Source organism: Sardina pilchardus, chromosome 10 (genome assembly GCF_963854185.1).
Source record: "Sardina pilchardus chromosome 10, fSarPil1.1, whole genome shotgun sequence".
Classification (NCBI taxonomy): Eukaryota; Metazoa; Chordata; class Actinopteri; order Clupeiformes; family Clupeidae; genus Sardina; species Sardina pilchardus.
Window position 1 is genome coordinate 7,858,083 of NC_085003.1, and position 12,885 is coordinate 7,870,967.

Sequence of the window (12,885 nt, forward strand, 5' to 3'; positions counted from 1 at the left end):
TCCACAAAGCCAAATGCGCATCTCCCTTATTAGCGAACATGCCCTGCTTTCAATGAAGCAGCCAGTGAGTGAGTTGCTGCGGGTTGATGACGTCACCCCAGACGAAACAAGTCATGTTACTGTAGTCCCATTTCCTTCTTCCTGACTCTAGGGTTTTTAGTCCAGCCGCGGATTCCGGAGGAATAATGTCTCATCAAACGGGTATTGAAGGTAAATCATATTGACACTGTAGATGAAACTACTATCTGTTCTGTTCTTTTGGCTCTAGGAAAACCGTTCTTTCCTTTTTTTTGTCGTCGAAGCTAGCTGTGAAGCAGCACTCAATGAAAACCTGCTGTTGCTATTGCTATGCATATCATTCTGTTAACCTGCCTGTTCCTCTAGTGAGTGAGTTGACGCTGATTCATGGTCACCGTACTACTTATTTTTTAAAGAACTGATGCACCGTTGAGTTCATGCGAATCACACTTAATCTACTATCGCATTTAGCCAGATTGTTAATATTTCTGTGTATGTTATGGTTACTTGGCGGTGTGGAGTCGACAGATCTCGGTCGCTCGCTTGCTCACAGTCTCGTGCCTAGCTAAGCTCAGGTTCTTTCATGCAGTAAGATGTTTGAACGGGCAACGCCTTCGTAGCTGGCTGGCTGGCAGGTCTCACCAAAACTGCTTGTGTGTATCGTGACAATCAAGGTTAACACACCTCTGTTGTGAGTGAATGGAGACAAATTAAAACAAATGTTTTGTACAGTTTGAAACAGCGGTTATAACGTTATCTTGTCATAAGCAAATGTTACCATTTGCATCCATCACCTGTCTGAAACGTAGCACATGACCTAGCTAAAATCAATGGAATTCAGACTCCCTTGCCTAAACTTGTCCAATAGGTGAACGCTTAAAGACGTCAAATGGTCTATTGTATTTTGTTCAATATGAAATAATCTGTAGTATGATCTTAATATTGTTGTCACGCTCGTGATACTAAAAAAATCAAGGGCGAGCCAATGAGCAATTTAACGCTCCAGTGCAGTCACACAGGCAGATGTAGCCTATGCCAGTCGGGCAAGTGTGTTTGTGTTGTTACATTTTCTCTGACGTCGTCAAGTGTGGCAACCATGCCTCGCCTTAATTCCTTAATTTGACATAGGGCCTTTCTATACCCTGGTCTGTGCATATCAGCTCCCAGCCATTTGACTTGCATTGTTTTCAAACCGCTCGCTCAGCTTGTTTGCTTGAACTTTTGACCTAAAATAATGACACACCACTGCCAGTTTTCCTTGTATCAGCTCTTTTGTCATCAAATTATATTATGGGAGGACCAGCCGATGAAATGATCTTTGCCCTGTCTGTTTAGCTGCTGCTGATGTGAAAGAAATATTTGCCAGTGCCAGAAATGGAGACTATCGGCTGTTGAAAATTGTGATTGACAATGGTAAGCATAAAAACATTGTAGCTTCATAGAATGGATACCATACCACAGCCATGGATACCTTATCTATATTAGTAATAATGCATGCAAAAACTATAGTAGACTTTCTGCCTTATGGATAGTGGTATGGCCTAATTAAGTAATTTGCCATCTTACATTTTAGATGCAGTTGAGAAAATTAAAGACAAGCCATCATAAAACTATATGAATGATGTTTGTGTGCTTCTGTTTCAGAGCAGTTAGTGGTTGGCGGATCCAAGCAAGCCTCTCAAAGTTGGGATCAAGAGTATGACTCCTCTATCCTACCTCTGTTAGAAAATGACATGCCCTGCTACATCCTCTACAGGTTGGACTCCTCCAACAACCAGGGTTATGAGTGGATCTTTATTGCCTGGTCCCCCGACCATTCCCCTGTAAGTCTCTCATTTTGAATGCCATAAATGTCCCATAGACATTAACATCCATGTTAGTGCCTTAGTCACAGAGAATAATTAAGCCTTGTAGCCTTTTGATCTTACAGTTTGCAACAGCCTACTTGTTTTTGTTTGTTTGTTTGTTTGTTAGTTTTTGTATTCAATTTTGAGTATTCAAAAATAATTAGGCCTATCATTATATAGTAAGAATAGGTTCTTCACTGCAGGTTGTTATTGTGTTTATGGATTAAGTCCATAAGTTTTCTGTTGCTCATTACATTCTTCACCAGGAAGATTTATAATGGCATAATCATGTTATTTTGCCAATGTGTTCGATTTTATACAGCCAGACAAATCCCCAGCCAATCAGTGAACAACTTAGTGGAGGTGAAACATTCCTCTCCAGAATGCAAAGACATCACAGGCTCAGACATGTTGGTTCTGAGGGAGGCAGCTTATTGTAGCATACTGGACGTGCCCATTTGTCCCGCTTCTATGAGTTATCATCACAAAAGATTTTAACGCTTTAGGATTACTCACATGGTCTTGCAACAGCAATGACAGATCCTCAATAATCAAAGCACAAAGCATAACAGCCATGGAGAGTAGATTTTTTGATAATTTGTTATGTCAATCACAGTGCAGTGGCCCTCGTTTCTGATGAAAGGACTTCTGTTATCAGTGTTTTCAGCATGAATTGGGTGACCTTGTTGGTGAATAACCAGTACTGAAGTTGTAATTTATTTTTCACTCTTAACACACATAGGTGCGACCTAAAATGCTCTATGCTGCTACAAGAGCCACATTGAAAAAAGAGTTTGGCGGTGGTCACATCAAGGATGAGGTGTTTGGCAACGTTAAGGTTTGACTTGATAGTTTGTGTACTTCCTTTTGAATTTGTTAACTTGCTTGCTTTATTCATCAGCTAATATGTGTGTTTACTTTGTCATAGTTACCTGCTTTGAAAGCCAAAGATTAACGTGATTGAATCTATTTCGATGTATACCATACCTTTAAGGCTGTCCTTTGTAGTTTCAGTGGTTGCTGAAGCTGAAGTAAGTGACTGTTGTAAGCACTTACTGAGATTGAACGTTTGCCTTGCAGGACGATGTGTCGCTCAGTGGATACAGGAAGTACCTAACTGCTCAGGCCGCTCCCCTGCCTCTGACTGCTGCTGAGGAGGAACTGAGACAGATCAAACTAAGCGAGGTACACACACAGCAACACGCACCAACACAGCCGCATCGTCACGTATTTGCACCTACAGTATAAACTTAGAAACTTTAGTACCATTTGTTGAGGATGTCGTTCTGCATATGGGTACTTAAGAGACTTGATTTACTTTAAGGCTTGTATCATTTTCTGCAGGAACTTAATCAAATAGAAACCATTGACTTCTGTATGTCTCAGTTTGTCACTTGTGATTTGTATGGCACTAGGGTGGGTGGGTTTCAGAGTGGCTTCGTCTACTTTTTGTACTTGTATGGAATACAAATAAATAATGTCCTACAACGAGGTGGTGGTGGTGTGCAAAAAAAAAAACATTGACTTGAGAGTGATTGAGGGTAGGCAAAGGTTGACATGGTAGCTCTTCTGGAAATGATGACTATCAAAAATTCATTTAGAGCTGAAAAGGACAGAATGTTGGCTGGCACACAGTTGTCATTATGATGCTGATAAATCATGGACAAAGGGGTTGGATATGGAGGCTGAAAGACTGCTCGCATTAACTATGTAAAAGTTCAAAATGAATAGGCCTACAGGGTCTAGATGAATGGGTCCTCAAGGTCACAGAGTTGATAAGCTCATGTCCGTTAGGTGTTGATTGTGTGTGCTGATGGATTTGTTATCACTGTTGTTGATCACTGTGGATTTGTAATCTACTACTGTTCTGCACTGCAGTCTTGATTCAATATAGTCTAGTAATGACAAATCAGGAATGTTGTCTTGAGTAGCTGAGGTTGTAGTGAGTCAATTGATGGGTTGACTGTATTTGCTTAGTTTACAAACTCTAGTCTGTTGCTTTACATAATGCAGTCTTTCAAATCAACAAGCTCTGCACTGGCCTTGCTGCACCTTACCATAAAAGGAAGTTCCATGACAAGCTGACACGGGTCATTTTTTTTCACAACCAGCCAATGAGATTGAGCTAAACTATAAACAGGAAGTAACATTACACTTCTCTCAGACTGTGTGCTGTTCTCTGTAGACTAACCATGGGTCACCTCACCATGGGTTCAGAGAGAGTGTGGCTCAAATTAATCTAGCCACTGTTCTCTCAGACTAGCTATTTAGAGGTTGGAGCACCATCACCACCACCATTAGGCAATTTCAGCACTCAGGAGTCAGCAACTAAGTGTGAAGCAAGCAGGCGGTCTTCCTGTACTAACAAAATTTCACACAGGAAATACTTTTGACATTTATGTAATGAAGATGTAGAAACTGAAAGGTTGAGGGCATCAATGGCAGATTTCTACGATACTGTAGATTCACACTGATTTGACCTCTTTGATTATTTAAAACACTGTTTTGGTAGTGGTCATCATTAGCAACACATTTGACTGTGACAAGTGAAACTGACCGCATACTGCTGTCCTCAGGTGCAAACTGACATCGGTGTGGACACCAAACAGCAGACCCTCCAGGGTGTCGCTTTCCCTCTGCATGGGGATGCCATGAATGCTCTGGAACAGTTCAAGGACAAGAAGTGTAACTATGTTCAGCTTGTAAGTTAACTATGATTCTATATAGGTTACAATATCTGACAAACTAGGTGTAAAGGTTGTTTTAGTAGAACCTATTTTGAAAAACTGATAGAATGTCATGTAAATGATGGTGAATCACAAAAAGTGCAACGATATTCTAATTAGCATTTTGGGTGTAGGGTGAAGTTGAGCAGCTCTGATAACATTTGTTTTCATAACCTTTTCAGGAAATCAACTTTGATAAAGAACTCATAATCCTGTCTAACACTGATCCAACGGAAATCAAAGACTTGCCTAAAAGGATCCCAAAGGATGCTGCACGGTACCACTTCTTCCTATACAAGCACTCGCATGAGGGTGACTACTTGGAATCTATAGGTGAGGGATTTGGTTTCACTTAAGCCTAAGCAGAATGTCAAGTCAATTTCTTTATATTGCACATTTAAGGCAACAGGGTTGAATCAACGTTCTTTACTACTACTACTACTACTACTGCTACTACTACTACTACTACTACTAATAATAATAATGTATCTGAGCAAAATTATTGAGTTTGCAACTTTTAATATTTCACGATGTCAAGATTTGCTCTAAATATTCATGTTGTGGACTATGGGAATATGAAAATTCACATCATGACATCTGTTTCCTTCTTTTGATCACTCAGTCTTCATCTACTCCATGCCTGGCTACAGCTGCAGTATCAAAGAAAGAATGCTCTACTCCAGCTGTAAAAACCCCCTCGTGGACATGGTTGAAAGCCAGCTTAACATGGAGATTGAAAAGAAGGTGAGTGTTATAAGTTTGACAGAGAGGGCGCTAATTGTTCTATGATTAAAAAAGGCTTTTGTGAATGCAATTGGGAAAGCATATTGCTTTTAAGATGTCAACACAGAGGTGTGATTGTTCCTGTAAATGACATAAGACCTGTTTCAACATTTGTTTTACTGCCAGGGAAAAGAGAGTGGTTTAAGTTGTCAGCGATTACCACCCATCTACCCACAAGTGCAAATAGCTGGTCTGCAAATACTGCTTAGATGGCATTTCTGCCAGGTTCTAAATTGGTTCATGGTTTTGTTTATTGGTACTACACTGTGAGCAAGATATGACTCATTTGAACCACTCCCCTTAATGTATTGCTGCATTGGTATATCTTGACTATAACATTATCTATATTCATTAGTCTATGCAGTTAGCATATTTTATATACTGGGTTCATTACATGTTAATTTTTTACATTTTCATTTGCTCACAAGTTGAAGTGAAGGACAACACTCCTCTGCACACAAAAGGTTTATTTGTTCACAAATTTAGTAAAATCCGTATTAGTGAGCATTTAACTCTCACATTAAGTTCCCAGGCAACAGCTGGGGTGGACATTCCTGCAGTGAAGTATACATGCTAGTTGCATGCTCCCTTAAAACATGTGACAGATCTTGTGAACAAAGGTTAGGGAAATAAGCCTTTAGAAAAATAGGAGCAAAGGTAAAAAGTGGTGCATTTATATTTTGTTCAGTATGTGTTCCAAAAGCAAGTGTGTGAAAAGAACTACAGTATGTATTTTATGTTGGATGAATGCTGATACCAAGGTACTTAAAACATTATCTTCTTGGAACAGTATTTACCTACTGAAGGCTTTTCAGAATGTAAGCCAAGTGCTTTGTTCCACAGAAAGCTTGTGCAACTACTTGGATTCCACCTACTGGCCATGAGCTTAATGTAATGATTCAGTCTCTGCATAATCTGGTTTAAAGCCGACAGAGAGATGAAGACCGGTTCTCAGTTCAGGTCTAAATCGAAAAACTGTCAGCAGTCCTCCTTTCTGTACAGTGCAGTTGGATTTACTCACCCCTGTTGTTCTTTGCAGTTGGAGATCGATAATGGAGACGAGGTGACTGCAGACTTCCTGTATGAGGAGGTCCACCCTAAGCAGCATGCCCACAAACAAGCGTTTGCCAAGCCCAAGGGTCCCGCTGGCAAGAGGGGGGGACGCCGAATCACTAGGCCGCCAGGGGAGGAAGACGGCGATGATTAGGCAGACGGACGCTTGCACACTCCCAACTTTCACCCTCCTTCCAAACTCCACAGTGGAACATTCCAGATGATGGAGACAAAGCCCATTCAACATAAACCTCCATGAATCTTTTTTTTTAAAAGAAACCCAACTCAGACCCACCCTCAATGCTGAACTATGCACGCACAGGAAGAGAAACCCTTCCGTTTGTAAACACACACATTAACACCCACACACTTGTAGCATATCCAGATTGAGAGTGTGAGCCAATTAAGCATTCCTTGAATTATTAAAAGGCTGGGACATGGCCAACAAGAGGTTCAGCGCTGTTACATAACTTCAATTAGATCATGAAGCTTCGAACAAAAAGAAATATGTGATTGTGCACCAATGCGAGTGATCTTCCTAGTGTCCAGCATTTACCATTCCAATTCATTTTAATGTCTTTTTATATTTTAAAATGCTACCTAAGGCCTCAGTTATATACAAATGTCTTAACTGCAACCAGCAGCACCATAAACACAGAATTAAACAGGGAATGTGCGATGTCATGCATAGTATTTTTCCATGCATAGCCTTTCTTTTTATAACACACAAGGACAGGTGTCATGTTTTGATATAACTGTGGTTTACACATGGACCCATCTGCCAAGAAACTTATTTTTCTATGCAAGTGTTGTACAGAAATGGTATTCTCGTGGAAAAAAAAAGTTGCGTCTGTCTGGAATCTCTCTCTCTGTCAGTGGTCACTGCATGCATCATTTGTTTTAGTGAATGCTCCCGTTTCACATCATTGATAATCAATTAACTTTGTTACAGTAGCTGCCACAAGCTTTTAAATAGCCAGGGTGCAAAAGCATGCACACTGTAGCAGGAGGTCACTAGATAGAATCTGGGCTGAAGATCTGAAGAACATGCTTCTACTGAGGTTAGACCACTATGGAACATCTAATATCCTAGTGAATGTCTCACTAACATGACATGACATGACGGACCTGTCTTAGGTATGGTATTAAGTATGCCGTTCTCTGTTTAACAGTTGTATTTTTTAAAAGAATAAAATATTTAAATCTCATTCACGAATAAAATCACTCACTTACAACACATTCTCAAATAAAATGTTGTCATAAATGACATAACAATGTGCCATTGAAACCATATATTTGTTTATTTACAAAATTAAGGTGCCACCTGCACCATGGCAGGCTACATTACACCACTTGATGTATATTTTGAGTTCTTGCGTGCTTTTTCAGTCCACAGTGACATCATCTTTCAGCACTCTTAACACCTGCAAAAAGAGGTGTGATTTTGTAAAGAACAAGCAGTGACTTGCACATAACAGTCAACATAATAACAATATCCTGGATTATCTAAACATTACATAAACATCTAACAAGTAGTCTGGACATCCAGCTAGATTCACTGATACAACTCAGGTTGCCTTGCCTTGCTCTGGGGCAAAATACAGCTGTAGCAGCTAAATAACTTCTGCTCAAATGGCCAGCTCAAGGGTACAGTACAGCACTGAGCTCTGAAGGCTCCCAAACATTCTCTGATAAGAAGAATGTTGAATAAACATCAAATAGGAGTAGGTCTGAGTCGTATTACAGCAGTATGCACATCATCACTATGATTCAGGTCGAGGGCTCTGGACTTCGTATACTGTAGTAAAGAAGAGCAGGGAGCCTGCATACATTTTGACATTCTATTGGATCTGTTAACATTTAACCAACTGATATGAGAGGTGTGGTGTGGAATGATAAGTCAGAGTGTGATCTATGGTCTTACTGACAAGTTGGTTTGCTGAGGCCTGGGATTTTGAACAGTAACTCCATACCTCCTCCATGCTTGGTCGCTTGACCTTCTTATCATGAAGACAGTGGCAAGCCAGTCCAAACATCTTCTCCACCGAGGAGAGGTCAACAGAGTCCATTTTCTTATCCACCAGGTCCTCCAGTTCCATCTCCTCATCTTCAATCTCATCTTTCACCTCCATCTGTGAAGATGCCAACAACAGAGAATGCAGAATGTTGCAAATCTAAATTAGCTAAAGAATATGTCACTGTCGAAATTGGAAACTTACCAGAAATTTAGGTTTTCGTTCCTCATCAACTGGTGGAAGTCCAGATATTATTTCTAGCAAGACCTTTGCAAATGCAAATAAAATTATTGTAAAATTGTACAGTGTTTATTATTGTTAATAGAACATTGGGCCAACTTTGTTGTGTTAACTGTGCTATAAAATAAATGTAATTTGACTTAAGGTCTGTGGCCATTTTTCTAGTGATAGAAAAGTAACTCTAAGGGACACATAGTTATGTTTCTAACATGGTCAAAAAGAAGGCAAGGAAGGATTACCACTCCAAAGCTGTAGATGTCTGACTTAGGAGTGATCTCTCCCCTCAGTGCCTCAGGTGCCATGTAGGCTGTTGTCCCGACCACCTTCTCGGTCATCACTGTAGTGGATGTGCGCTTTGCTGAGGCTCGTGTCAGCCCAAAGTCAGAAATTTTTGCCACACATTTTTCATCCAGCAAAATATTTGCACTGCCAAAATAAAATAAAAATATATTTTTTAATATATATATATATACTATATATATATATATTTACTTTATTCTATATTCTGCATGCTGCAGCACGACTGGTCTTCAATCAGCCAAAGAGGACACATGTAACCCCTCTCCTAGTTACTCTCCACTGGCTCCCTATAGTAGCCAGAATTAAATTTAAATCTCTCACTCTGGCCTATAGGACACTGACTGGATCTGCTCCTAGCTACTTCAGTTCTTTGATCAAGATGTACATTCCCAACCGCCCATTGCGATCTTCTGAGGAGCGTCTGTTATGTCGACAAGCCATTCATGCTAGGTCAAACTGTAGATCCTATTCTTCAGTGGTTCCGTGTTGGTGGAATGAGTTGCCCAGTGCTCTCCGTTCCAGCAACAGTTTTGGATCTTTCAAGAGGGGTCTTAAGGCATATTTGTTTAATATGCACTTAGTCTTTTGAGCGTTTGTTATGTGTTATGGTTTGTATATTAGTATTGTTTTGTTATAATTTGTCCATTGTTAGAATTTGACATTTATTCTGCTATTGTCCTTAAATTTAGCCATACCCTATAGTTATTGTTATTATATAATTAACTGAGTGACTTATTTGATTGCTATTCTCATTTCATTGTTTTATTTCTCATTAGGTTAGTGCTTAATTGTTTGTTTGATTGATAATATTGCTATTCTCCTTTTTGTAATTGTTCACTGTTATTTAATTTGTATTGTTATTTATTTGTATGTCGCTTTGGACAAAGGCGTCTGCTAAATAACCATAACCATAACCATAACCATATTCAACTTATTCACTATATCTTGTTATTTTCTCTATTTAAAATAGCATAATGGTATAGCGACACTGACAAAAACATAATATGTATCACAAAATCCACAGCCTATGGACCATCAAGATCTCCTCAACCATCAAGGCCACAACCAATCCCTTCCATCCCCCTCCAGATCCCTTGGCAACCAGCAGAACTAGAGGATGCAAGTATAGATCTGGACCTCACAACAGAGTACAGCACTCTGGAGTTGGCCAATGGACAGACTTTATACAAAATATTGTCCACAGTCAAAACTGCTGGCAAAGAAGAGATCTCGGGGCTATGGAGGGTTTGGCTCGTAGATGGCACAGTCACTCTGTGATTGTAAAGATCATGGAGAAGATAGGGAGGGCGGAGAAGCCTCCTTCAGCATGCAGCACTCAGCCGCTAACAACAGAAAGGCTGATGATGATAACGGCCAAGGCGAGGAGCCTCCTTCCAAGAGGAGACTGATGCACTATTGAGTGTGGCATGTAAATAAAACACTGCTTGCTTCCAATTTCCAAAGTTTTTGTACCCAAGGCTTCAATAAATTAATTTACATCCAACACTGACAATGAATGAATGAATGGTCATATGGAAGTTACATTTAAATAACTTTAAATACATGAAATAATGTTTCATAATAAGTTTTACACTGAATGTTGATCACAATCATATTTAGATAGGCCTATTACAGTTTAATTAGCTAATGCAAAGTCCTGTTATTTGTGCTTTCTTCAGAGGAAGAAAATCTGTAAATATTGGTACCACGGGCTGCTTATCTTGATTGAAGCAGAAGCACATACTGTAAACATTCTTTCTTAAATACGCCTACTTTTTAAACAGTAAGAGTGAAAGTAAAGAGAGACCTTTTGACATCTCTGTGTACATGATGGTTGCTGTGCAGGTATTCCAGGCCATTTGCTGTTCCCACAGCAATTATGTGTCTTCTATGCCATGAGAGAGGCGGGGTGTTATCCTTCAAAAAACACACACACATATTAATTTAAAGCCAGATTGTGAATATATCACATTAAAACATCTGGTTTCCCTGAGAAATGGTGGTTTGCTTACCAAGCAGGCCAACCGATCCAGCAATGATCCATTAGGCATGTAGGCATATACTAAACAGGGATGTTCAGTATCACATGAAAATCCAACCATGTTCACCAGATTCTCATGCTTCAACCTATAGAATTACAAACAAACACTATATGTCATGCTTTGCTTCCCATCCTTCAAAAGTAAATTGAAGTATAGCTGAGAAACAATTTCATGATCTCCTTTAGTTTCTATTTGTAGAACATTTCTATATCTGAACATTACACGTCACATTTAAAGGTGGTTTCTCCAGATCCAAGCCAAGACACTCTAGTTGCCTTACACCATTAGAGTTTGAATCTCCTGATTAAACTGAATCTGAAGCTCCTCTGGGGAGATGTCATCCATCTGAATGAAACAGGAACAGGTCAGGAGGAAGAAATAAATAAGTAAACGGCAGTCAAATATCATCCAACTACAAAGTTAGTAATAATACTGTAATAAGACCCTATGAGACCCTATACACCAAGATTAAAACTCACCGCGTTCAGTTTCTTCACAGCCACGTGTGTGTTGTTCAAGCGACCTTTGTAGACAATACCAAAGCCCCCCTCCCCAAGTTTACTCCCTCCCATGGATGTTGGGCGGTCATCCCAGTTCCCTGTGATTTTCATAAGCTCGTAGTAGGAGAAGCTTGAGAAAGCAGAGGGAGAGGAGCCTGCTGTTTCCTCTGTATTTGGGTGTGGGTTTGGGTTTGGGTGTGGGCATGGGCCTAGAAGAACTGTCTCTGCTTCAACTGGCCTACTAACCACATCTATGAAACAGTAAAGAAAATAATCAACAAAAATCTATTTAGTATACAGACAATAATAACCTATTTCATGATACCACACTGGCAAACTCACCAGGAAGAAGAACAGCAGCTGGAGCAAATAATTTGTGCTTCTTTAATAGATCCACCAATTCACCTACAGTCGCGTTGGTTGTGCCCCAGTCATAGAGTAGCTCCACTGTTGGACTTTTCCCTTTTGCAATCAATCCCTCGAACCTCCTGCAGAGGCAAAATAGCTCACAGTATGTATGATAGACACATTGATGAATCGGAGAGGGTGGAATGCGTATATCAAATGAGATCTTACCTGAGATGTAACTGTGTGTACCTCGGCTGACCCGTGGGTTTGTTTTGTATGTCGACGAGAATCATCTTCCATGCGTCGAGAGGGTCCAAAAAGTCTGCCAGTTTCCGATGTGTGCCATGATTGAGATTCCGAAGAAATGTTGACGGTGTGATATCACCATCGTTCATCTTTACTGCCCCAAAATCTTTTTCTGCTAATAACCTAATATTTGAACAATTAGGCGATGTAACTGTAGCCTACAGTTATGTTAAAACTGAACAAATACTTTCTAACATTAGGCTGCGCTGTATCTAGCCGACTTAAAAACTAGTTTGTGCGTAAACTGATAATGTCACGGTAAAATTGTAATTTTCCTGTATTTATTTTGTTAGTAGCCAAAGTCAGACGGAAATTTGGGGTTTCCGTTATGAAGCAACTTCCTTAAAACATTAACCCTTTCACGTTTTCACATTAACCTGTCTGTAGTTTGATGGATTTCAATGAAAGGGATACTTTATAACAAGGAAGTAACATTTCCTGGTTTTGCTGCAGTGTTGTTCGTTGACTTGAGGGGGCGCACGTGTCTGTGATTCTACTTATGGTCCTGTTGGTTGTATGGGGGTATAACTGCCAGGTATGTCCAAAATCTAAATGGCAATAAGGACAAGGCCGACTCACAGTTTTGAACCATATTAAGAAGACCTGCAGGAAGGATTATTATCTTCTGAAATGTGTGTGTGTGTGTGTGTGTGTGTGTGTGTGTGTGTGTGTGTGTGTGTGTGTGTGTGTGTGTGTGTGTGTGTTTT

At 39.9% G+C, this 12,885-nt stretch overlaps 2 protein-coding genes across 2 annotated transcripts; one reads left to right on the forward strand and one right to left on the reverse strand.

Moving 5' to 3' along the window:
* The first annotated feature begins 90 nt into the window (after window positions 1-90).
* Window positions 91-7,635, forward strand: LOC134093585 (twinfilin-1-like). Its single transcript, XM_062546711.1, has 9 exons — window positions 91-210; window positions 1,354-1,431; window positions 1,663-1,841; window positions 2,608-2,703; window positions 2,946-3,050; window positions 4,442-4,567; window positions 4,774-4,924; window positions 5,214-5,335; window positions 6,414-7,635. Exons 1-9 carry the CDS (start codon window positions 186-188, stop codon window positions 6,579-6,581), a joined length of 1,050 nt encoding a protein of 349 aa, XP_062402695.1. The 5' UTR covers window positions 91-185; the 3' UTR covers window positions 6,582-7,635.
* A 74-nt stretch (window positions 7,636-7,709) lies between these two features.
* On the reverse strand, window positions 7,710-12,562 carry irak4 (interleukin-1 receptor-associated kinase 4). The gene is made up of 10 exons (XM_062546710.1): window positions 12,101-12,562; window positions 11,867-12,012; window positions 11,504-11,775; window positions 11,305-11,369; window positions 10,995-11,109; window positions 10,790-10,899; window positions 8,922-9,108; window positions 8,647-8,709; window positions 8,401-8,559; window positions 7,710-7,851 (listed from the first exon to the last, which is right to left on the reverse strand). The coding sequence occupies exons 1-10, from the start codon at window positions 12,265-12,267 to the stop codon at window positions 7,813-7,815; spliced, it is 1,323 nt and encodes a 440-aa protein (XP_062402694.1). The 5' UTR covers window positions 12,268-12,562; the 3' UTR covers window positions 7,710-7,812.
* Window positions 12,563-12,885: the final 323 nt, after the last annotated feature.